Source organism: Labrus mixtus, chromosome 4 (genome assembly GCF_963584025.1).
Source record: "Labrus mixtus chromosome 4, fLabMix1.1, whole genome shotgun sequence".
Lineage (NCBI taxonomy): Eukaryota > Metazoa > Chordata > Actinopteri > Labriformes > Labridae > Labrus > Labrus mixtus.
Genome location: NC_083615.1, coordinates 16,218,387 through 16,244,265, shown reverse-complemented (window position 1 = coordinate 16,244,265; position 25,879 = coordinate 16,218,387). Strand labels below are relative to the sequence as shown.

Genomic DNA, 25,879 nt, shown 5'->3' with positions numbered 1-25,879 from the left:
AAAGAGTTAAAAATATTAAATAGGCTATGATGTTTATATTAAATTGATATAAAGTTCATTTCTGAAGGCTATCACAATATTTTTTACTTTGGCTGACATTATAAAGACCGTTGCTTTTATTTTTAAAGGGTAACGACGGTAGGGGAAACAGGAACGGTTAAGGTGTGTACTCCAAAACGACGCAAAATACGGTTCTTTCTGTGCATTAAAGCACCTAGCTGATGAGGACACAAGGTCTGTAAATAATTTGTTCCTGTTGTAGCTTAACACGTAGTGATAATGTCTTTGTCTTGTTTTGCTTAGATAGAACAGAAGTTAGTTTGTGTAAGCTAGCAAGGATGCTATGTAGCCTACCGGTTGTCTTGGTAACAAGCAGTTAACGTTCATAAAAATGAGTGTCAAGATGTAGACCAACGCGCTTTTTAACCATGGTAGTAGGCCTTTGCGGGCAAATTACGCTCCAATAAGAATTAAAATTCAATATGTGTTTATTTAGTTTAGAAGGGTGACTTTTAATTTAATTAAATTAATTATTTTTATTTCATTTTCTTCAATCAAGGTAATAATGCACACACTTAAAGTAGGCCTAATGAAAAATAAAGAGTATTTATACTTAAAAGGACTAGTGATACATTGTGTATTGATTTAAAAGGATAGAAATATATATATATCTTTATTCTTTTAGCTCATGGTGTTCTCATGATATTCACAGCATGTTGAAAGACTTTTGGACAGATAGACTGAGAATATGGACAACGCATCTCAAACCCATTCTGATGAACAAATTTGAAGTCAAAATACTCCTACAACAGGCACTGACATACTGCACTGGTGACATCATTTGGATGTTGTATTTTTTTTTGCTCTGTGTCTTGCTCTTCTTTCCATCCTCTGTGTTTATCTTCCTCTAAACGGATTTAGTATCAGAATGATTAAAAATCCCCAGCGATGGGGATTATAAATCTTTGAAGGGAGTCGGATCTTATGGCTCCATATACTTTCCTTTGCGACGCATAGTAATTCAAATTTGAATACGAAGGCAACTGGACTTCTTGAACAATTTCTTCCAAAAGACTGGTGTGAGAGTGTGAAGAACCAGCCAAGAACCAAAACTGAACAAGCCTCTTAAATGAGAGGCAAGATGTCTTCAAAAACTTCAACCAAGTCGTTTTGGATTAGACTTTTTTGATTATATAAAATCCACCACCAGGGGGCTCTCAATCAAAACAATAACAAAAGATGATGTCGAGGCTGGTGGGGAATCATGGGAGTGATTCTCTCTGCTACTTTGATAACTGTTGGAAATTAAAAAAAATGAGGTAATGTTAGCATACTGAACAAAAACCATAACATAGGCTTAGTCTATTTTTAATTAATTTAAATATTTTAATGTAAACATTGTCATAAAATCCTACATAATGCCTTTAAAGAAGGGCAGTTGAATTGTGGCTTCAATGATAACAAGAGCATCTCTCAAGCACAACTTAACTCCCCTTGTGTTGTACCAAAGAGTAATTGAAAATAATCAGATCATTCCCCAATAACACTGCAGGGTCAGCTAAAGCAACAGAGAAAGGAGGGAGCGACATTTTCATCCAAAGAGCCACACTGCAAGTCTAAAAATCTAAAAGAAATCAAGAACTAAATCCCTACAAGTTTAACAAATAAGTCCCATTGATTTGCATCTCATTAGCCAGGGTCAAGATGTCTTAACATTGCGTTGCGTAAAAAAAGAGGTAACATGATAAGGGCTGTTTTTTTTTTAACTTGATGGAAGTGTAAACAGAATATTAATGGTAGAATAAAGGGCTCAGGGTTTAACAAATAGACTTTTTTCTTCTTTGAGTCTGACAAGAAGCAGCAGGCTTTGGTTTCATATGCAAAACAATGTGACCTTGCTGCCACAAATTACAGCGGTTTTCTTGTCTCCCCTTTCTTTAAATTCAGCTGTAACAGTATGAAATGTTCTCCCGCGGTGACCCGGCCTCTCGTGGCATTATATCTGACAAACAGCCTTTCCACGAAAACATTGCCTAAATTTGTCTCTGCCCTTTTCACACAGAGCGAGGACACGTCCGCAGCAGATGGGCCAAAAAGGCTTCCTATTTCCACAGCCTGCTAATTAGAGTCCTTACTGCAGCTCACCTTTAATGTCAGCCGCAGACTGCTTTTAGCGCAATTAGCCTAATGGGGTCTGGGCCTGTGAATAGCCTGTAATGTTTAGCCTGGATTCAGCCATTGCATTGGAGTCTGTATGTCAAAATGAAAGGACAAGAGGGGTCTATTGCAGTGCAGATCCATTTATCACAGCAGCAGATAGAAGACGAGACAGTTACCATGATTACCCAGAGAAACTATTTAATTAGATGCATTAATAATTGAGCTAATTAGCTCCCATGTGTCTCACGAATGAAGAGGGAACCCGGAGCTCCACTTGCACCTCATCAGCTGATTAATTAGTCTGTTGATCGTTAGCTGTCTTGACGGCCTATATGCGATCAGATGAGAGGGCGGATAATGAGGGAATTGTCGGTCGATGGTGCTGGTTAATTAGTGTGACCTGATCCAGGGGCCATGTTAGAACAGTTGTTTATGCCACAGCTTCTAATGAGGAGGATTTAGGGCCGGATGATCTATTTGGAAACAGCTCTGCAGCGTTGTTTATGGGACCAGGGCTTGTGCTGCCCTTGAAAACCCCCAAAGAAAATCCGTATAGTGTTCCAATAATCTATGCACAAGGACTAATAATGCCTCTGTGGTGTTCAATATTAACTTTAGAAAATGACTTTACCATACTTTGTGGTGTTTTAATCCCTGAATCCTCAATATGGTGACCTTCAGTAGATCTGGGTTTCAGCATTAAAGGCTATTACTATTCCATCTTTGGTGTTCTAGTTACATTTTATAGTACTACAAGGACTTTTTACTCTGTGGTGGGTCTGTTTTATAGTGATTTTTTTAGTTATATTAATATAGGTTAAAGGCCTGCACCAGCATTATAGACTGTAGTTGCTTATTATAAAAATACTCCACCAAAAACTTGCTTTATATTCAGTCTATATGTGAGTTTATAATGCCCCATGACTGCTTTTCATTGTATCCAGGTACTGAAAAATTCCGCTCAATCAAAACAATAACAAAGGATGACGTCGAGGCTGACAAGGAATCATGGGAGTGATTCTCTGTGCTGCTCCCCCCCCACCCCCACCACTGTTGAAAACGAACGAAAACGAAGTTGTCCGTAGTCAAGACGAACGATCGAAACCGACCTGAGGAAGAGAATATGTTTACAGACAAGCTGATGTATCCATGATGTTTTTATCACAGCATCACAAACAGCACCATTACGGCAGCTTTCAGCAGCACCTCACACATCCTCATGTAGCGGTCTTTGACGTAGCATCGGGTGTTTCAACGGCAGCGATAAACATGCCGTACCTGTCATGGCGGCTCTGACTTGGCGGCCGTCTTGACAAGACACGTCCTGTTACAAATGTAAAAGTAAGGATTTCTCTGGCTTTGATAACTGTTGAATGGAACTAATCAAAAAATATAACAGGTTTAGTCCATTTTTAATTAATTTAGATATTTTATTGTGTCTTTAAGTTTCCCGCAGTAATAACAGTTACAACTTACGATTTTTCCTCGGATTCTATCTTCTTTTCTTATGACTATTTTCTTAAGTTCTACCATATCTAGGTTGTACTTTACCTGATGATTCATTGTTAGGCCTTTGCCTTTATTTAGGACAATAGAGTAAGAAATCGGGAGAGAGAGCGTGGACCGACATGCGGGAAAGGAGCCACAGGTCGGACTTGAACCCAGGCTGCTAGCTTGGAGGAAGATTAACCTCTGAGTGCGACGAAACTGCTAGGTCATCAGCGCCTCTTTTTAATGTTAATATTTAAGTTATAAATTGAATACTTCAAGGGATACTTCACCTGTTGAAACATGAATCTGTATTGACATTGGGTCATATATGTTGTAGAAATGTGAACTCAATTTTGAAGTTGAAGGCAGAAAGTGTCTTTTTGGCTCATGTGGATGAGAGACACCAAATCCCAGAATGCACAGCACCGCAGGCCACTCCCACTAAGGTCAGGTTTACAGACATGTTTACTTCAACACATAAGGCCGTTTCCTCAACTGATTCTGAGATTTCTTCCAGAAGGAATTAGCATCTTGTAAATTCCTGGCAGAAAACAGACTATATGTCTGTGTCCATAGGCAAACAGTGAGAACACCGACACGACCAGTCCGCCCCAGCTTGAGCCGGCCCGGGCTCCTCGTCCTCACAGCCGCGGACAGGCAGGCGGCCAGCAATATAGCAATATAGCCCTGAGACGGTTGCTGCCGACTGGCCGGTTTTGTTTCTCGGTTGCTGCGGATAGCAGTGGCCCCGGCGGCCGAAGCAGCCAAAACACAAGACCGGCCTTTAGTCAGCAGCCGTCTCGCCGCTATATTTATATTTTTTCGCCATTATCAGCTTTCTCCATAGAGCCTGTTAGCACAGCTTCCAAGCAATATGGCGGACGTTAAGTTTCGATTCTGGGAGTGAGTTCCCACCCACTGATCTGTGATTGGTCTGTAGCTTCAGTGGTCGAAAATATGAGGAACTAGCCAGTGACACAAAAATCGTCATTTTGCGTCACTGGAAGCTCTTTTTCAGACTTAGAAATACAAAGATTTCCCATCTCAGGAGAAAATGAGGGCGGGATGCACGACCATTCAAAAATACTACCAGGTTTCTAATGATACAAAACTTAATGCAAATGGGTGAAGTATCCCTTTAAACTTCACAACAATTCAGCACTGAATGTGATTTGTTTGACTCCAATTGATTATTCAGAGCACATTCATTATGTTAGATAATTTACACAGTATAAAATCAAAAAGATAACAGATAAGGAGGAAACTATATTGAACCCTGAGGGGAAATTTACAAGCTACTCTTCAGTTCGATCAAAATAAGAACCTATTCTGATTGGTTAGATAGCCAACTGGTTAAACGAATATTGGACAGCCAATGAGATGTCAGGGATGGTCCCATTGCAGGTCCCCTCACTGGACATGTACCTGGTTTAATAGTGTTAATCCATTTTTTTTCCTTGCCACTTCTGCCATATGTGGCCAAGTGTTTGCTCATGGTTGATTAATGTGGGAGTAGCCTAAAGTCTAGGCTCTTTTTGTAAAGTTTCTTGAGATACCATTTGTTATGACTGACACTTTACAAATAAAAATGGATTGATTTAGTAATTAAGAACATATCATTAATGTCTAGTACTTTAAGTAGATTCACAGAAGACAAAGGCTAACTAAATCTTAGCAATTTAGTATCACTCCTTTTATGTAATAGTCAGAGTATGTTTTATTACAACTTGACTGTGAACATAGTGTATTCAAATCACATGGATCTGTACAATATACAAGTATTAAAACATAAATCCATAATAACTTATAAGTGTTTTATCTTATAGCCTATTCCAATGTATTCCACTTATCATTTGCAATATTCCTCAAGGAGTTTTGACAGAGAGTATTAACCTTCGTGGCATCCTGTAATACTTAAATATTGAGTATTTCTTGCCCTCATCAAGTACAACTAACCTTCTGCTTTTGAAAGAAATGTATAACGTGTGAGTTTACTGAATATGTATGTCATATGCACGTGCTCAGACACAAACGTATATTTGCACGTGCACACCCATATTAAAAGGAGCTGCATCTGGCGCGCTGTAAAGCCTCTGCTTTGACTACAGGGCGCCCTGGAGATAATTGGTGTCCTTGGAGTTGAATAAGCTCATTCTAAAACACCTCAGGCCCGGGCTGTCCTGGTGTGTGACTGTCTATTGAATAATTGATTCAGAGAGGGAGGGGGCGGTTACTATCAGATCTGAGCGTAATGACTTTATATAATTAGCACGCAGCGTTGAAGAAGAAGAAAAAAAACGTTTGACTGTGGGAGTTTTTTTTTTTGCAGAGAGGGAGAAGGAGGGAGCAGTGTTAGGAGGTTCAGTGTGTGCAGAGGAGCAGCCGCAGCCTGTGAGCACACACAAACACAGACATCCTTCTGCACTGACATCAGCTCAGATAAGACACGGACACTCTTGATTTAAGGACATCTCTCCTGCCGGCAAGGTGATACACGGATTCGCTGTGTTCATCCACCCGCTGTGAGGATATTTTCTTTACGCGTAGAGAGACACAAAAAGCGGCTCTATGGCTGTTTCTCTTGGCTTCCCTCGTGGTTATGAGAAGCGGAGCTGAAGTTTGAGGGTGAATGTTGATTCTGCAATTTACCGGAGTGTGAAAGCCCTCGGAGTGTTTTTTTTTTTTTTACTGAAGAAGCGGAGTCTTTTCTCCTGTTGTTGGATTGTTGTCGTTCTCCTGAAGGATGGTGCTGGACAAGGAGGAGAGTGAGTACATTTTACGACATGAACGTGTTCGCTATCAACGAAAATAGACTGCAGGAACTGGTTTTAGGACTTTGGAAGGATTGTGCTGCAAAAAAATAATAACATAAGTGTTTCCAAATTACAGATTTCCCTATAACTTTAATGTCAAACTATAATCTTGTGAAATACTTTTATTTAGATTAATGAGATGAATAAAAAGGACATATTGGCATTATGGAATTTAATATAATTTTAGAATCGTTATAGACATTTTCCCATCATATGCACGTGTTGTTAATCTTGTATTTCAGGTGCTCTGTGGTTATTTTTCATTTGATTACTATAAATAACTGTTACCATCACCATGTAGTGATTAGTTAAGTAAAATAAAAAAGATGTTTCTTCCCTAGTGTGTCAATAAATGCTTTTGATTGATTCTGTGATAATTTCCTTTTTGTAAGATTCTCATAAGTAAAAAAAAGAATACATTCAACTTCTTTGCTGTGCACATGTTTTTGAGTTTTCAGACTTAACCCAGCCTGTCTCTGTGTGCGTCTTATCTTCCTCCGTCTACCTGTTGTGTCCTCTCCAGGTGTGTCTCTCGTCCCCCTCCAGTCCAGAGAGAAGCCGAGAGCCTGCGCCGGCTGCAACGGGAAGATCCGGGACCGCTTCATGCTGCAGGCATTGGACAGGTTCTGGCATGAGGACTGTCTGAAGTGTGCCTGCTGTGACTGCCGCCTGGGCCGCCTGGGCTCCACCCTCTACACCCGGGCCAACCTCATCCTCTGCCGCAGGGACTACCTGAGGTAACCCGAAACCCTCTACAGGTGTATCTGGGCTCTAAGAGGGAAAATGAGACTGAGAGTATTGTGCAACTTTTTAAAACAAGTAACCTCAGACCCCACTAATGTTGCCATTAGTACCCTGTTTTTGATCAGATTCTTTATGATGTTTATGAGGAAGATGGTGATAAATCTCCTTGTATACATTATAGGAACAACACCCAGGTTTCTATTTGTGTGCTTTCAAGCTGTGGGTTCAAAGAAAGGTAAAAAATGTGCATGAACTGTTTTACAGTATCGTGGTGTCTATGTGTTTCTATCCGGGTTTCCACCAACAATGTAGCAATGTTGTTCATAACCATACACAGGAAGATGCAAACTAACCCAATGGGTTTGCAGAATATAAATAATGGTAAATTATTAGCAACCCTATAACACTGAAAGAGCTAAGCCAGGTGAAAAAACAAAAGGTTGATTGATAATCATTTAGGTTTTTAGAGCTTGAATCTGATGGCCTCCCATTGAAAACCATGCAGAAACTGAATCAGGAAACAGTGCAGTTCTGTAACTTGTTTGAGGACAAACATAGACTAAAGTGAGCAGCCTTTGCCAGCCATTAAAAACTTACTTAAAGGTTTGAAGACAAATATGCATTGACCATTAGAACCCCCAAAACTGCTTTCAGTCGATGTCAGATTGACCGTTTCTGTTTCGTTTTCAGTCAAAAATGTGCAGCCAGACAAATTCTTGAAACTCATATGAACTGTCAACATCTGTTTGTATCCCAAACCTTTGAAAATCGTACAGAAAGTTGAGTTGTTTTTCGTAGAAATACATAAAATAATCTAAATGACTGAACCAAATTTGACTCTGTGTTTGACCCACATTTGTACATGCTGCTGTTTTCTCTCATCATATCATGACTCAGCATTGTTCATTGAATTCTTCAGACGGCTGCTGTATTTAAAAAAAGGGGATTCATTTGAAAAGAAACATGTGGTTTGGTACTTTTTTAAATAAAAAAAGTACAATATCACATTTTTCAATATATGAAGAAGTTTGGAGATAAGGGCTAAGATGGATGACAAAAAAAGCATCATTCAACAGTGAGCTTCAACAGTGAGCTTCAAGTGATAGTAAAAGAGTGAGCATTGTGTTTGTTTGAGTCTTTGTGAAAGACAACAAAGTGAAGGTAGAATAGTGAAGCCTTGGTTTATGCCTCTCCCTGGTCATGTAACCTTTATCTTGCTAATTCAACCTTCTTTAAGACCGTAAACAATGAAAAAAGAAAAGATAGTGTGAGGTAAAAATAGCAAAGAGCTACTCCAGATACAACATGACGTGTTTTCCTTTCAACCTTCTTGGTGAGAATTTGATAAAAAAAAGATTTGTTAACTCGTATTATGTCTGTATGAGAAAAACAAAGCTGGAGCAGGAAGCTGATTAGCTAAACTTAGCATAAAAACTGACAACACACAGCAGGGTTAGTCAAGTCTTCATATTGAAAGGAGCGTATGTGCTGGATAATGTCTTGTCCTCCGAGGACCAATAACTCTTCTTGGGATCTCTGCTGGCATAGCCTGTCAGATTGCTGTTGTAACACTTTCACAGTTTTTAACAGAATAAACAATAATAAATATCGGGTGAGTCTAAGAGGTGCTACAAGGTGGCTAGCTGTCTCCAGATTGTAATGTCATGCTTAGCTAAGCTTATGTCCCAGTTCCACCTACTTATTCCACTTTTGGTGAGTAAGCGAAAAAGCCTATTTTCCAGACTGCTTTCAGTACATCCAACACTCTGATGTTACAGGCAGTATCTTCTATGTAATAGGTCCTTAAGTTTCTAACACTTAGTGCACTTTGAAGCACTTCAGGCCCTCTTTATAAACCCTTCAGACGAAGATAAATGTTTGGAGATTGTCTGAACAGCTCCTTTCTAAACCCTTTGAGCGAGGTCATTTATCAGCCCGCCTCTTCTTTCTGTGAATCACTGCACAATTAATTTATAAACACGTATGCTCTAAATTACCAACTTTTAGCACAGGGCTTAACCTTTATAATCTTCCCCCCATGAATCCTGATGACACCACTTATATACAAACCTGAATCTGGCTCGAACGGCTCCTCTGAGAGTTACACAACCTTCATTTTCTTGCCTTAAATAACGACGTCTGGTGTCAGGTCAGCAGGGGAACTCCTGATATCTCAGCCACATTGCTGAACTCATGTGTTAGTCTCATGTACAATCCAGCTGGATTTGGTTGGAGCTAAGTCTCTCATTAGCTGCGCTGCACTTAAGAGACCAAAACCCCTTTTGACAGTTAAATTGGCTAGATTGCCTCCTGTTTTCCTCATCATTGCGAGGGTGCAGACCAAAAGCCTTTGAAGAGCAGGATTAAAACCATGTGATTTCTTTTAATTGGACCATTAGTAGAGAATTAGCATTGAGCTTCGTAGCCTCGTTAAGGACAAGGAAAAAACCCACCAGGTGCCTGCTCAGGACTCAGGCTCGTTAGATCAGAACATTCGCTTTAATTAGGACTCTCTTTTGTTCCCATGTTGGTCACTCGTTGGATGACGTTTTTCATTTGTCATTTGTTCGTGCTTTTAGAGGTGAATGAGAGGTGAGGCAATCTGCAGCTGGTCAAGAGTGAGTCACAGAGCCTTTTCAAACATAACAGGCTTCTGTTGTCGGGTAGTTTGAGGACATAGTTCGAATGTTATCAGATGATAGTTTAAGGAAATTGTAATACATTAACTCTCAAGTTCTTACCTGCTAAATGTGCTCTGAGGCATGATCAGCCATGAGGTTCTTAAAGTAGGTGACAGTTTCAAATAAAGTTAAACATCTGCATATCCACTGCACTGCTCTCTATCAGCAGCCTTAAAAATACAAGATATCAAGTTATTATAAAGCTTTTAACAGCTGACCTTTCTCCAGTCCAATCCAACTTTATTTATAGAGCACATTTAAAAACAACAGAGTTGACCAAATAGATAAAAAGCATGAAAAGAAAAAATAACAATAGATAAAGCAAAACGAAACAAACAAACTCTTTTACTGGGTCTAGGAACGCTAAAGCATGCACATAAGATTTAAACACAGGCAATGTGGGTAACCAGCCTAACCTGGGGGGGCAACTGGTTCCACAGTTTAGGGGCTACAACTGAGAAAGCCCGGTCTCCCCTATGCTTCAGCCTATAGTGTTAGGTGCAACTAGAAGTGCCTGATCAGCAGACCTCAATGACTGTGATGGGACATACAGCTGTGAAAGGTCAGAGAGGTAGGATGTAGCCAGCCCGTTTTCTGTATAAAACCTCTTAGTTCTCAACAAGTGAAGCATCTGTTTACTGCAACAACTACAGAGGGTTGTTTATAATGATAACCTTTATTCATACCTGCAATGGAAACTGAGAACATTCCCTTTTTCAGCTGACGTTTCCTTTTAAAAAAAAAAAAAAAAAGTTATTTAATGTCTTGCCTTTTTGTTGCTCTTGTAATGACGATGATGCTCATTTAAACATTCCAAAAATATTAAGTAGCTAATGCTAAGCTACATTTCAACCTTAGAGACTTTCCCAGCAAATGAAGACCTTTGGAAAAACTCACTGTTTTTACGACCAGGCTTTAAATTAGGTTCATTGTACAAGTTAAAAACCACATGAGTATTTTTCTTTTGTATTGTGTTGCTCAGTTTCAGAATCACATTTAGAAACAGTTGATCAGATGGTGAACAGTAGCTTCTGTCTTTGAGCAGAATAAAAAAAAAAACTTGATAATGTAGTACCTCAAAAAAGGAGACTAAAGTAACTCATATTATCAACAGTATCAAGTCAATTATTCCATTTAAAAAATCAACTTATTTTTGATTAATGTTTTGTACTCGAGCTAGCGTCTTCTTTTTTTGTGTTAGCGGCGTGGCAGTCAGTCAGTCAGTTTGTCCACCACTTTTGTTGAGACAGATTTCCGTGACTTTAATCTTTCAGTTGCTTTTGAAACATCTATCTCCTTTTTTTGTCAAATTAGAACTTCAAATATGACCTTTACTATACCCTATGGTAAACCTAGGTCCCTGAATACAAACAATACTGGACGTCAGCTGCTGTTAGCATGAAGCTCAAAATGCTCACAGAGCCGCTAAAATGTTCTTAACGATTTTATTTACTCAACCGAGTCAACTCAACCCACTGATTCAGTCCCTCATTAACCTCATACATTGTTAGTGAAAATCAAGAGAACAAAAGACCTAGGAACATATGGACAACCCCTTTGTTTTGAGTGCTAATTAGCAAATGTTAGCACGCTAACTTCCCAAACTATTATGGTCAACATTATGGTAGTGCTGTGACTAGCAAGTTATAGACAATAGTTAGCATAGCAATATTTTCTGTTTGTGAATATATGACCCTATGGTCTGTATGATGTTGACTGATGTTGTCATTAAGCTCATGTCGACATGGAAGTTTGTCAGTTTACAGGTGCATGGGAAGTATTATAGTTTATAGAAGTTAACCAAGAGGCTAATATGAATGTTTTTATCTTAGCTGCTAGTTGTTGTGATCCCTAACATATATTGTCACAGCAGTACAAAGCTAGCAAGAATCTACTCAAAAATGAGTGCAGTTTCACATTTTCTCCAAATGTGACTCAGACTTGAGGTTTCGTTGAACTTTTGCACTCTTCATATCAACGACAATGATGAAATGTGTAACCATTATTACTCAAAATGCTAGCTTTGTCATTGTGAGCATAAAAAGCTAACAGTAGCTTGATTCAAAGTGCTGCTTTTCACATCATTGACGCTGACTCTAATTTCAGAGCTGATATTTTCAACATCTGTGACACGGACTCAGATGAATAGTCCTGTTGAACTACTGTTCACACCTGTCCGCACTTTAAATTAACATTACTGCTCAATGTTATAATGTCAGCTTGTCCTCGTCAGCATGGCTGTAGAATGTGCTTCAGCTAACATTAGCTTTATTTTGTTAGTGCTAATGCTTTCAATTTTTGATACACTAACTCAGATGCATAGTTTTTGTTTGTAATCCTATTCTATTAGCTCTTTATATTTACACCATAAACTTGATTGTATCTGTGCCAATATAACATTGGGTCCTATGGATATGGTATATGGATATGGTAGGATGGTTCCCTTTGACTTTGGTGCTAATTAGCTAATTTTAGCTTTTAAAATGACTAAACTAAAGTGGTGAACCTTCAATATTTTTATGCTTAAAAGTCAACACCTTTGCTCTGTCTTTATAATCATAACTGAAGAGTATATTTGGCTGACTTAGGCGTATTCTATTAGTGCTGATTTAACTGACATTTTACTGTGAAGATGGGAGTTTTTTGGCACCATTGACACGTTTTTAGCTACGTGGGACTATTCAAAGTTTATAGAAATCAACCAGGAGGCTGATGTAAATGTTTCCTCCCACTTAACTGTTGGTAAGATATGATCTAAGTGCTGCATTATCCACAGCAGTAAAAAAGCCAGTCATCATCCAAAGGAAAAGCAGTGCAGTTTTCCACTTTCTACGTCTGTGACAGTGACCCAGACAGAGGGTTTTTTAAGTTTATCCACTCTTTCTTTCAGTGTTTTCTTTCTGCCTCTTCAGCTTTTGGCTGAAATGTATCTTAAGTGCGTCCAGACTACAGGTCTGCTTGTCGCCCTCTGTCTCTCTGCAGGCTCTTTGGGGTGACAGGGAACTGTGCAGCCTGCAGTAAGCTGATCCCTGCCTTTGAGATGGTGATGAGAGCCAGAGACAACGTCTACCATTTAGACTGCTTTGCCTGTCAGCTCTGCCGCCAGAGGTAAGATTAGGGGAGCAATTAGCCAGGGAGATCAAATTCAGTTGACTTATCTGGGAGGTGTGCTAGTGAGCCCACTGGTCATTATAAGCATGCATTGTAATCAGAAAGCGATGAAATGTACTGCACAGTTAGAAACCTCGAGGGGGTTAAAGACTTTGTATATCACTTGGGGAGTTAATCACGCAGCAATCATGCAAGATTAATTTTCTGATTATAGCAGGGGATGTATGCTGAAAATATGCCTCAAATGCTCCTCTGGGGATCTCATGATTCACTTCAGCTCCAGCAAGAACCAAGACCTAGATCCATATTTTTGTTTCTCTCCGCAGATTTTGCGTGGGAGACAAGTTTTTCCTGAAGAACAACATGATCCTGTGCCAGCTGGACTATGAAGGAGGCCATCCTAATGGCAGTGCAGAGAGGCAGGCTCAATAAGAGGTAATATTGTGATGACGATAAATTACAGGCCCGGACAGCTGCTCTGACATTTTGAAGTAAACCATGCACACAGATATCTGGAAGGTATACAAGTGAGCTCACAGGCTCATCCCACATATGACCATATGTAGTCATGAGACTTCAAACCACAGGCTGCTGGCATCACTGAGACAATCCATGCAGCGATATTTTGTACCATATTTTCTTTGAAGAAGTCTGCATCATGTCACACAAATATGTAGCGTTCTGAGGGCGGTTTATATGTCTGTCACGTCAAATATAGGAGTATCAGTATCAGAATTAGGCCTACATTATTTTAGATAAAACCATATCTAAAGTCCTGTGCTATTTTTTCGTTTTTTTTCTGAGCGCCAACTTTTTTCAGTTGTTTTCAATAGGTAGAGAGCGTTCGCAGCAGAAAGCAGCCGCCTGGATGAAAAGCTCAGTGCCCAGCGTCTTTTTTACAAGCGTTCTGCTGTTTTTGTACGGCCGCTCTGAGTGCTCAAGTTGAAAATCTTCAACTTTTCAGAAAAGCGCTGCTAACGTCACTAGCGCTCTTTTCAAAATGTATGATATTCCCCGTATTTTAGACTCCTACAGATCATATCTTGTACTCACATCCTGCTCTTTGTCCGTGTCTGCTGGGGTAAAAAATGATCTCAAATTTAAAACGTGCAGTAAAAAGTAACGGAGCAGTGTTGGTCATACAGCGGCGGTTGTCAACAGACTGTTGTCATAGAGACAGGACGGCCGTGCAGCGCTTTTCTTCTCAGAGCACAAACGCTTCATGCAAACGCTCCCGAGCGCACAGCCAGCGCTTTTCTGCCCGGAAAAAACGCTAAGTGGACACGGGACCTTAGTGAAATAACACGTTCATTTTAAAATAATAAAATAAAAAGCCCAGAGTTAAAACTAAATAAGAGCTCTAAATAAAACAGTGCATCATAACAGAAATGATAGAATCATAACTTCTGTATATTCTCAAGTTTCATGAATTCATAATTATGTGGGGCAGTTTGGCAAATCACTAGAAACAACAAAGTTGCTGCTGTGATTTGAAAATTCAGATCAGAGAACACAAGTAGGTTTGTCCTCTATTATCACATTTTAGTCCCTCAAAGCATCATTCTGCATACACTGTCATCTTTAAATCATATCACCCTGTAGCCTGCAGGTTTAAACACATCCAAAGACTGCAAAGCTTTAAACACCAGAGGATTACACTGTTTGGGAGAACGTCTCTTCCTTAAGGGAGCCTCTTGGTGGGCGTGAGCCGCGGTTGGCTGTGAGGGCAGATGAGTGAAGGTTGAAAACAAGTGCAGCAAAAAACCACAAAATCCACAATGATGAGGGTTTCAGGGTCTGCCTGGGTCCACACACATACTCTAAAGCCACCAGCAGCCAAAGCTATCATTATGATTCTGACTCTACAACTACAGTTCATAAAAAACACACAACAGCTCTGAAAGAAGGGAAGAGTTTTGACTTTTGGTTGGTTTTAAGGTCTTTTAGAGTTCATAGTGAAACCAATTTAGACTGAAGGAGATCGTATTCGTTTTCTTTTTATGAGTAAACTTTGATACGTTTGAGGACTTGAGTTGAAAACAATCACACAAGTATGATTCTTTGGATCCTCATGAGATTCAGCATAGCATCCTGGGGTCCACAGTTTATATTGTAACAACACATTTTACACATTTATATTATATACAGTATATATACACTCATTGACCAATCTATTAGGTACAGCTGTTCAACTTCTTGTAGATGCAAATATCTAATGAGCCAATCACATGTTAGCAACTCAATGCATTTAGGCATGAAGACATGGTCAAGACGATCTTCTGGAGTTCAAACCGAGCATCAGAATGGGGAAAAAAGGTGATTTAAGTGACTTTGAACGAGGCATGGTTGTTGGTGCCAGATGGAATAGTCTTGAGTATTTCAGTAACTGCTAATCTATTAGGATTTTCACGCTCAACCATCTCAAGGGTTTACAGAGAACGGTCCGAAAAAGAGAAAATATCCAGTGAGCGTCAGTTCTCTGGGTGAAAATGCCTCGTTGATGCCAGAGGTCAGAGGTCAGAGGTCAGGGGAGAATGGCCAGACTGGTTCGAGCTGATAGAAAGGCAACAGTAACTCAAATAACCCCTCGTTATTGACTCCAAATTCAAATTACTGCAGTTAAAAACTGGGAAACTGTTTTTCAGAACCAGTCTGCAAAACTCTTTATAAAATAAGACACCGAATGTTTTCATCTTATAAAATCAGTTTGAGACTTAAACCAATGCCAAGGATACCGGGAGCGGTTGATGTAAAACTGTCTCGTTTTTATTATCACATTCATCAAATGGAATAAAAACCAGAGAGAGAGAAAAATGTAATTTTCCCACTGATGGTGCCATCGCTGGAAATTGAAACTACCATTAATATGTAACGTACACGGTGATTTAATATAGGAAAAATAACGTTCATGTTTTGAAACTTCCATTAGCATGCACACATATTTGTATTAAACCTCTGAAGCCTCACAGACTGACCTGGAGCTGCTTTATGTTTTTTTTTTTTTTTTAGGATGACTGTGAGCCAGAAAGGACGATGAAGATCACAGCGGCGCGGCCCTCATCGGCTTCATGTTTCAGGCTGAACCTGGAGACGTTTCCAGCAGCTCAGGATAAGAGTGATAACTATCCTGAAAACTTTATGTTTCTGATCACATGGACCAGAGAAAGACAAAAATCATGAAACTATCAAGGAGGATATTTTCCAGAGGACTCAACGTGGTTCTTTCCCCACGTTTCCTTCATTCAACGTTTGCAGACAATTTGGGGAGTCTGTGCGCCACACTTGAAACACGAGCCGGATGGAGAGGAGCCAATCAGGCCGCGCATAGCATCAACCAAGTCATCCATCACAGAGAAAACACAGAGTTGTCTTTTTCAAAACTCTCTGATTATCAAATTGTTCTGGCAGTCTCTGAGCCGTCCTCTGTGGTGAGCTCCACCCACGCGGCATGCAGGAAGAAGCCCCAAAACAAACAGAAACATATTCACAGATCCAGAACGCCTCCAACACAGGAGGATCATCGGCTTCTCTTTCACCTCCTCCTGCAAGACTCGACTGAACCGAGGGGAACATCAAACCACACAGACTTTGTTTTCAATCTGATCTCGAGCTGTTTTTTTTCTTGACTTATTAAACTGAAGTATAAGTTCAGTTTCTTTGCTTATTATTTATGTTCTGACATGGCCAAAAGAAAACAGAAGAGTCAGCACACTCAGGGTCCTTCAAAGTTCCTGTTGTCTGGGTAGAGCAGCAGACGGACGTGTTTCAGCTCAAAGCCTTCATCATCAGCTTTGCAGATAGTTGCTTTTCTCTTGTCGTCTTTTTTGCGGACCTGCACCTGAAAATGTTTTACTGATTGAGTGCACATTTTTCTGATGAGCAGACGAGACTGTAGAGAGAGACAATCATTAAAAGATCCTCTTTAATACTAACAACAAATATCATGATTAAAACAGTCAGAGTAAACATTTTCCAGATCAGTAAATTTAGTAACTGCATAGAGGAGGACTTTAATATTGACTCGATATAAAATCCACAACATGGCGGCTGTGGCTCAATTGGTACAGTTGTCGGCTCTGAACCGGAAGGTCGAGGGTTTGATCCCCAACTGAGCAACATGTCCGATGTGTCCTTGGGCAAGACCCTTAACCCCGCATTGCTCCCGCTGCTTCGGTGGCGGTGTATGAATGGATTAGTGTTGTACATACTCTCTGATCTACGTCACTTTGGATAAAAGTGTCTGCTAAGTGAATCGTAACATTTCATGCAGCAAAGGTGCAGACGACATATTACAAAGATAAGTGGATATGAATCAGTAGTTAAAATACTTCATATTTAGAGAAACATCTCTCCTGTGTATGATGCTCATATTCACACTTCATGAGTGTAAAATATATATTCATATATATCCTGTCAAACATCGATTTGAGCTTCATATCATGAACATTTTACTGAGAGACAACTTACACTTACAGAGGTTCATAAATCTCTCATTTGAAGCTCTTTGTCCGATTGTGCAGGTTTTGGTGAGACAGTTTAACGCTCTTGTACGGGATCATGTCCTGTTTATTGCCAAAAACTCGTCTCATTGAATAGAAAAAATCCGACACACTACTCTTGCCCAACTTTTCAATCCCAAGTCTTGAATAAACTAAAATTATTGACATGGGTGTATGTTGGTTACTAATACAAGAAACTCAAAATAACATCTTTAGCCAATAAAAAAGCTTTAAATGGGGCTACAGTAAGAGCTCTGGCCTTATGTTTATGACGTTTTGCTAATAAGACAGAGGTTAATGACAACATACAGTTTTTTTTTATCTTAAAGAGGACATATTATCCCCCTTTTCCACCTTTTCAAACAGTCCCCTGTGGTCTAAATGAAACATCTGAGCTGTGCTTTGGTCAAAATATAACATGAATCAAGCACCAGAGGAGGTTTGTGACCCTGTACTTTTTTTGTTGTACATAAAACAGAGATCTCATTGTCTTTCCAGAAAGTTACACAAAAGTCGAACCAAGAACAAGTGAAATATGGCTTCAGGTTCAACTTTACAAAAATTAAATTATTTATTAACGTCAATAAAGTTAGCCGAGTTATTAAAAACATCCCTGAACTCCTCTGAACTTGTGGGCTCTAGTGAACATTTTATTGGTTAAAAAAATTGGAGTTTTTTTAAAGCTTGTTCTGTACAATGTGTATTTTAGCAGCAGCAGATATCTGAAAGATATATAAAGTGTAAGATAATCACTCCTAACATACACAGCAGCTTCTGTCTTACGCTTTGTATTAATTCTAAAGTCTCTGCAGGGGGATTTCTAAAGTCAATGCTCTGTGTGTTAGGGAAGTCTGTGCACAGCTTTAAAACGCTCCTTTGTCGCTCCCTGGTGGTGAAGTCGCGAGTTGCAGCCCCGGTGCACTTCCGGTCCTCCAGTCAATAAGGAAGTTCATCCGATGTATGAGGACCGACATCAACCTGCTCCGGTCCGTCTCCTCTCCTCTCACCGTAAACCCTGCTCAAAAAAACACCCCCCACCGATTTCACAACACAGGAAGACGAACAGCTCTCCCGTTGCTATGGCGATGTCAACATTTCAGAAGGTGACCCTAGCGACGTGTCTCTTGCTGTGCGTCGCTCTGCTGCTTCCAAAAATGCTGTTATCCCGGGGAAGGAAGGATGCTGCTGACGGTGCGTCACATTTAATGGTTTCTTTTTGAATCTGTTGAAACGTTTTCACCTCCACTGGTCGGATGAATGATTGGGAATCTTTTTAATATCATTTTAAGGTCGGGATGTGTGGCGTATTTTGTTGTTTTCAAGCCACAGTTTGAACTTAACATCACCGGTGTATCTTATACCTACATTACAGTCTCATCCCTCTAGAGGGCGCCAGATACACCTCGGCGACTATTTCATTTGTTTCAGTATAAAAAAATAAAATAATAAACATTTTTATTTTACATTTATTTTAGGGCTTCTTATACCTTCATTAGAGACACAGGACATAGCACCAGAAATCAGGGAGAGAGAGAGAGAGTGAGTGTGGAGATGCAGCACAGGAGCCACAGGTCAAATTTAAACCCGGACTGTGGCCTCTGTACATGGAGCTCACAAACTAACCACTAGACCACTGGCACCCCAAGAAACTGTATCTTTGTGTTTCTGCCCGATGAATGCCTAAAAATATGAGAGGATGACAAGAAGCTGCAGACCAAGTAGAAACCATTTTCATGTCCATATGCATCAAAGGTAACCTCTAGCATTATACAGGTCTGGAAAACAGTAAATAAAGTTGGTGGTCTTCTTGTGCTTTGTGCATTAATCTGGACAACTATCTGTGTAACATCCAACTGTGCAATACTAAAACTTCACTGGACAATAATTCATTTTGCCAAATGTGCAATAACTGAACCGCAAATACTGGGTGTGAATTTGTCCTCACTGCTTTTATTTCTTATCTTATTCCTCTTTCTTTTCTTACGTTTTGTTTTACTTTTGTATTGCACATTCAATTCACACAAACCACAGTCCTGGACAATTTCCTGTTCTTCTGATTCGCTCTGCTGCTGCTGCATGTTGTAAATCAGTCATGTGCATGTCTAAAAACTGACTCCTCTCCTCTCCTCTCCTCTGCAGGTTCAGGTCACCTCCCTCCCATGATGCACCGTCAGCTGGCTCCTGACGGTCGAGGACAAAAGGCGGCAGGCTCCGGTTTCTCCAGAGCTCATAACACCGAGGCCATCGCCAGGGCCAAGGGAGCAGGAACGGGGGCCGGAACCGGGGGCAAATCCAACCTGGCAGGACAGATCATCCCTGTGTACGGCTTCGGGATCTTACTCTACATCCTCTACATCCTGTTCAAGGTGAAACGCAAGCAAACATGCAGATTCTTATCGATAAACTATTAACCAAGCGGCAACCTCCAGGGTTGAAAAATGAAGCCAATGCGGAAGTGCAAAATCCTGCAGTTATACTCCATTGTGTCTGTATACTGTATACTTTAAAGGGGTAATGAGGCCGACAGCAGGATAGGATACCCCCTGATGGAGTCTAGACCCTGGTGGTGGTGATGGAAGTATGCAGGATGTGATGAGGAGGGTAGAGTAAAGAGTAAAAGCCCCTAATCAGCTGATCATCTGAGCAGGAAGATCGAGGGAGTAACATGAATGAATGATGATGAATGAGTAAATGAGTTTGAAGTTAGGCTGAGCTTCATTAGTACAAGCAGCTTTGATTCAGCGGGGCTGCTGTGGCTCAGTTGGTAGAGTCGGTCGTATCTCAACCGGAAGGTCGGGGGCTCGATCCCCAGCTCCCGCAGCCACATGCCCGATGTGTCCTTGAGCAAGACACTTAACCCCGAGTTGCTCCAAATCTTTTCTTCAAAAAATGTGAACATTTTCAGGAAAAAATCTTTGCTTCATCAGCGGCGTGTGAATGGATGAATGGATGAATGGATGAATGGATGAATTACACCTGATGGTCATTTTGCATCCTCTACCATCAGTGTGTGAATGTTAGGTGTGACATGTGTTGTGAAAGCGCTTTGAGTATATTTGAAATACATATATATATATGTATACATGATTTTTGAAAACTCTGTTCTTGTGTCTTTGTTAGATCACATCGAAGGGGAACAACAAACCGTGTGAGAGCAGATTTCCTTCAGTGCGCTCGGAGAACACGAAGAGAAAGATCAGTGAGTATCACACACCATATAGATCATACTCTACTCTTAGCGTTTTACAACTTGAGGCACTTACATATGTTTCATTTCATTTTAAAACAACAACAACAACAAGCCCTCTGAATGTGCTTACAGTTGTTATTTAGTGTTTTTATTCTTAGGGAGTATTGCCATTTCATTTTTAAAGACATGTAACCCAGAACTTCCACCAGATACGTCTGCATTGCGCGTTCGCTCTGCGGCTCTGTGCTCCCTCGTCCGTCAACCCCCACAGGCTGCGTTCTCAGGAGCAGCACCGTCTGACAGCTGGAGTCACCTGACAAAGGAATTCCTGTGGAAAAAAATGTACCCACGGCAGGGCGAGACAATACGATGTAATTGGTATAAAACCGTATCAAAACCCTTATGAACACAACGACAAGCTGCACATAAGGTTACTGTCAAAATGGGATGTTTTATTCTGAAAATGATGTTTTAATGTTGTTGCGGTGTCTAACTTCCCGTCCTGCTCGATCCTCCGCTCGAAGTAGTTGAAACAGTGGAAGTAGAAACATTCAATAGAGTTAAATCCTATCGACTCCGCTGCCTTGGTGGAGCAGAGACTGACCGAACACTCATCTGGTGGAATTTAGCAGTGACTCTTGTTTCTTGAGTTTTAATTTCTACATTTATTTTCTTGATTTTTTTGCACAAAATATACATGTGATGTTAAGTGTAGTTATTTTAGGAGAATACTCGACAGGAGCCCTGCACAGTTTGAACAAATGGTTTATGTATTTTAGTGATTATTACATCGTTACACTTATCAAAATTAACATTTGTGAAGTAAAAGAGTTCATGGGTGGAAAGTGCAAGAAGTGGAAAAGAAAGTGATGAATAATCAAAGTGCCAGAGGAGCTTTGTTATACACCTACAAGTTGTGATGTAAAAAAAAACCCAAAAAAAACCCAATCACTTAGTGAGAGAAAAAAGAAGTCAATCCCATTAGTGGAAAAGTTGTTCCACTGTGCACAAAGCCGTGTCTTTGCACCCATTTCCTGTGAAATTAATAAAGTGTGTGTCACATCTGCACTCTCAGAAATCTACTTCTGACATGAACGTTCATCTTTATGGTGCATTAACGTAATGAGAAATAAATAAATGTTGTTTTTTTTCTGCCACGTTGTTTCCTAAATGCATCAAACAGAAAGATGGACTTCTTCCACCTGAGCTGTGGAAACATCGTGATGTAGCCGTCTACTCGTCCCTCTGCTCTGTGTTTGGTCTTTAAAGTTTCTCTTTTCTTTGCCTCTCTCTTCCCGTCGTTCCTCCAGCTGACTTCGAGCTGGCTCAGCTTCAGGACAGACTTCAGGAAACCGAGCTGGTGATGGAGAATATCGTCTCCAACGTCCAGCACAGCCCTGACAGGTGTGTGCGTGCGTGTGTGTGTGTGTGTGTGCGTGCGTGCGTGCGTGCGTGCGCGCGTCTACTGAGGGATGATTTCATGTACATCCGCCTCCTCCCTCTCTGCTCCTGACGGGAGGGACCGCTTCCAGTCAGCATATTAGTTTAATTTTGTGCTGATTGAATTACAGACGCGTGATAATCACTTCCAATGCAAAGATAATGACAAACATGACACTTTTTCCTTCTGACACTAAAACCTTGAATCACTGTTTCTTTGAGACGTTCTTCTTTCATGACAAAGCAGCTTTTATACATCTCTTAAGTTTTAGGAGAAAGAAACGGCTCCAGCAGGTTTCACCTTTTGGGTTCAGGTCCCACCCTTTATAAGTAGGAACCTTCAGCGGGGTGTGAGGTGTTGCTAGACTGAACAGCCAAAACACTTTTTGGACAGCTAAGCTGCAGCACACAGGGTAACGCAGAGTGTTATATGGGGGAAGCTTTGCAAATGTTGGGATTCTTCTATATGAAATATATTGAAGACTATTTTTAGATGAGAAATAAATCTTCCATAAATGAAGAAGATATTGGACAGACGCTGTGGAGCGATGCCAAGACGGAGACGCGTCTGTAGAAATATGAAAATGTGTCTGTTCTTCATTAGACGTTATTCTTGCAGATGTTGAGCTGTTTTACCATAAAACTTCAAACTTATTATCATCGACACCCTGAACATAACTAAATGTATGTATCAAATTTAACCTTTTTTTTTAATAAGCCACATTAGAGACACCTCAGTATGAGAAATGAACGTTCAGCTGATGTCAATGTAAAGTAAAATGAAGGGAAACCATGAGAGAGGCCTGAGTTCACACTCACACGAGTTTTCAATTCATGTAAATAACAATCTGTGTGTGTGTGTGTGTGTGTCAGGGTGAAGGGTGTCATGGCGGATCAGGAGGAGAGCCTCCTGCAGCAGCTGACAGAGATCACTCGGGTGATGCAGGAGGGAAAGATGGTAGATGACGTGGCACCACAGAAGAAGAACCAGGACGACTGGGAAGGTACATGAAGGGGCTTTCTCAACCCCCCCCCCCCCCCCCCCCCCCTTTTTGATTTTTCTTCCCCAAAGCCCGCACACTATCCTCAAATGTCTCAATTTATCCACAACCCAAAGATAGACAGTGAAAATGTTCACGTTTAATTTAAGAAAATCCAACAACTGAATAAATTAGAAGAATTTTTGATAGTTGACTAATCAGAAAATCGTTTTTTAGTGTCTGTATCACCAGTTGCAGGATCAAAATGGATCTCACAGTATTAATCTGTAGACTGCGTTTGTTTAAATCTGGTCACAGGCAGCAGATTTCTCCCACACTGACATATTGATGAATGAGACGCTGGTCCGTTATTGACACCTGACATTTCTCTGCAGGCTCTACAGATTATGGCGAGGAGCCTCAGCAGTACTGGGATCACTCCGACTGCTGCTGTCAGCATCAGCACAGTCCACGGCCGGAGAGCGACGCTGAGAGGACTCGAGCTGACGGAGCCGAGCGGGATAACGTCTCTGAGGACGTCGCACGACGAGGAGAGGCAGAAGAGTCAGAGAATGTGAAGGAAGAAGCGGTGAAAGAATCCGATGTTGCCGTGATGGAGGAGGATGTGGCTCCAGAGAGTTGTTTAAGTGAAAGTTTAGACCTGCACGAACACACTGAGAGAGGTGGGGGTCAGATCGATCTGGGTGTCGAGGAGGAGGACCTGGTTGGAGTCCTGCAGGAGCTGGAGATCTCCCTGAAGATGACGACTGTGATGGAGCAGGAGAAGATGGAGGACCTGAGCAAGTCGAGGGACACGGAAACGTCCGGCAGCGCGGTCAGACGGAGGAACAGGAGGAGGAGAGCCAAGAAGGCCTCGCTCTGATTTAAACATGGCTGCTTATAAACTCTCGAGTCCGGCGTTTGAGAAGACAGCTTGTTTTATTTATTTTTCTCAGCCTTGTTTGTTTCTATTTCAAACAATCAATTAATCTTTATTTGTACAGTGCCAAGTTATAACGAATTATCTCAAGGCGCTTTACACAAAGCAGGTAAAAGACCTTACTCATCGTTATGTTACAAAAGAAATGGGATGGGGGGAGACGGGATAATATGCAGGAAGGATTTCTCCTTTGTATTCCTCTGGTTCATGTTGTCCACACTTCCTTGCCGCTGAGGTGGAGGTCGGAGCAGGCCGTGTGTGAATGAAGACGGCCGTGGTTGTGTGGACGACAGTCTGATGGTGGAGGCTGGGCATCAGGGACGTCGAGTGGCGGTAGAGCCCGATCACCTCTTTGAAGTGAATAAGAGAAGATGTGACCACAGTGAAGTTTGATCGTGCTCACATCAGTTTTATCCGTTTGTTAAAAAAGTTAACATGGACGTAGTGATGTCACCTGTTGGTTTCTGAAGAGGCGTTTTGAAGCCCAAAGTTGAAGTTTTGCTCAGCTTTTGCAGACAGCCTCAAGTGGACACTCGAGGAACTGCAGTTTTATTTCTGGAGAAAAAGCTTTGCTGTCGATTTCAGAAACTCACCGTCCTCTGAATATCTGTCTACCTAACGTATATGCAAACTAAGTTTTATGAATTTAAACTTACATTTTAGAGTCTTCCAGGATGGAACAAGTTATAGAGTTATGGTGGGTTGTTCATTGTGTTATCCAGTAAATTATTTTTAAAGCGTTGAAATAAGTGTTGTTTTGAAATGCATGACGCGTGGGAATTAGGTCGCTGCAAAATAAATTAAATGTTCACTTCTCGAGACACTTTTAGGAGATTCTGATTTAGTTTGATCACGTCCACATCAGTTTAACTTCCCAGTATGAATCTTCTCACCTGTCAGAATATTTATTAAACGTATAAAAACGCTGCTCTTGAGTTTATGTCACGTTCAAGTTTTAAATGTTAAAATAAGAATTGTGAAAATGGAAGGAGACTTTTTGGACATGAGCTGGTCCCCTTCATCTTCCTCTCTGTGTGTGCATCGACATTTGCTTTTGTTGCTTTTATCTTAAGCTTCTAACACACCTGCTGTCTTGTAGTCTAAATGATTTTAATGTTTCCATTTTAGTAAAATATTTATTTACCGTTCAGAAAAGTATTCTGGGGATGCACATCAGTGATTCAAATATTGTAATGATGAATAAAATGCTTTTCATTCTCAACTTGGTTTGATTTTTTTGTTTTACTTGAAACAAGATTAAAATAGAAAAACTTGATTTCCTCCTTACACCCTGAGCCCTTACCGACTTCACCTGCAAAGTGATTGAGTGATAAATGTTTATAACGGGTCTAATATAATCTCTGTCTCTTGATTTTGTTATCTGGCAGCAGAGTTCAGTTGAGAATCCAGAGAATCAGCTATAAGTTTCCAAATGTACTTTTTTGGTAGACTGTAAATAGAGCATGGTTTCACCCTCCTGCTTTTTTTACCTTCTCTCCCTTTTTCATTTTATGGCATTTGTTTACCTTTAAATTCTTTCTTCCTCTGGGAATCACATTTCCTGTCACAATATTATGAACTCTGGATAATTCCCTCACTGAGTCTACAGATATGCCCACTTACAAACAGGGTGCATAAAGGGCTCAAAAAGTCAGCGAGAGATCCCTCATGCACTTTATGGTTCGACAGTGGAAAAGCCCTGAGAGACTTAAAGTGAACGAGCATCAAAGTCAGTGAGTGTGGACATCGAGATTAGGCCTTAGACTCCCGCCGATGTGATTTCATCTTGATGTTGAAAAGTTGTCAGCTTGAGTAATAATGAGCAGCAGC

At 40.6% G+C, this 25,879-nt stretch overlaps 2 protein-coding genes across 2 annotated transcripts; both read left to right on the top strand.

Annotated features, from left to right (window-relative positions):
* The first annotated feature begins 5,986 nt into the window (after positions 1-5,986).
* On the top strand, positions 5,987-16,651 carry LOC132972912 (rhombotin-1-like). The gene is made up of 5 exons (XM_061036058.1): positions 5,987-6,416; positions 6,988-7,201; positions 12,872-12,997; positions 13,327-13,435; positions 16,010-16,651. Exons 1-4 carry the CDS (start codon positions 6,395-6,397, stop codon positions 13,430-13,432), a joined length of 468 nt encoding a protein of 155 aa, XP_060892041.1. The 5' UTR covers positions 5,987-6,394; the 3' UTR covers positions 13,433-13,435; positions 16,010-16,651.
* Positions 16,652-18,432: 1,781 nt separating this feature from the next.
* Positions 18,433-24,435, top strand: ric3b (RIC3 acetylcholine receptor chaperone b). Its single transcript, XM_061036057.1, has 6 exons — positions 18,433-18,690; positions 19,639-19,865; positions 20,620-20,698; positions 22,000-22,093; positions 23,003-23,133; positions 23,505-24,435. Exons 1-6 carry the CDS (start codon positions 18,456-18,458, stop codon positions 23,990-23,992), a joined length of 1,254 nt encoding a protein of 417 aa, XP_060892040.1. The 5' UTR covers positions 18,433-18,455; the 3' UTR covers positions 23,993-24,435.
* The last annotated feature ends 1,444 nt before the right edge of the window (positions 24,436-25,879 follow it).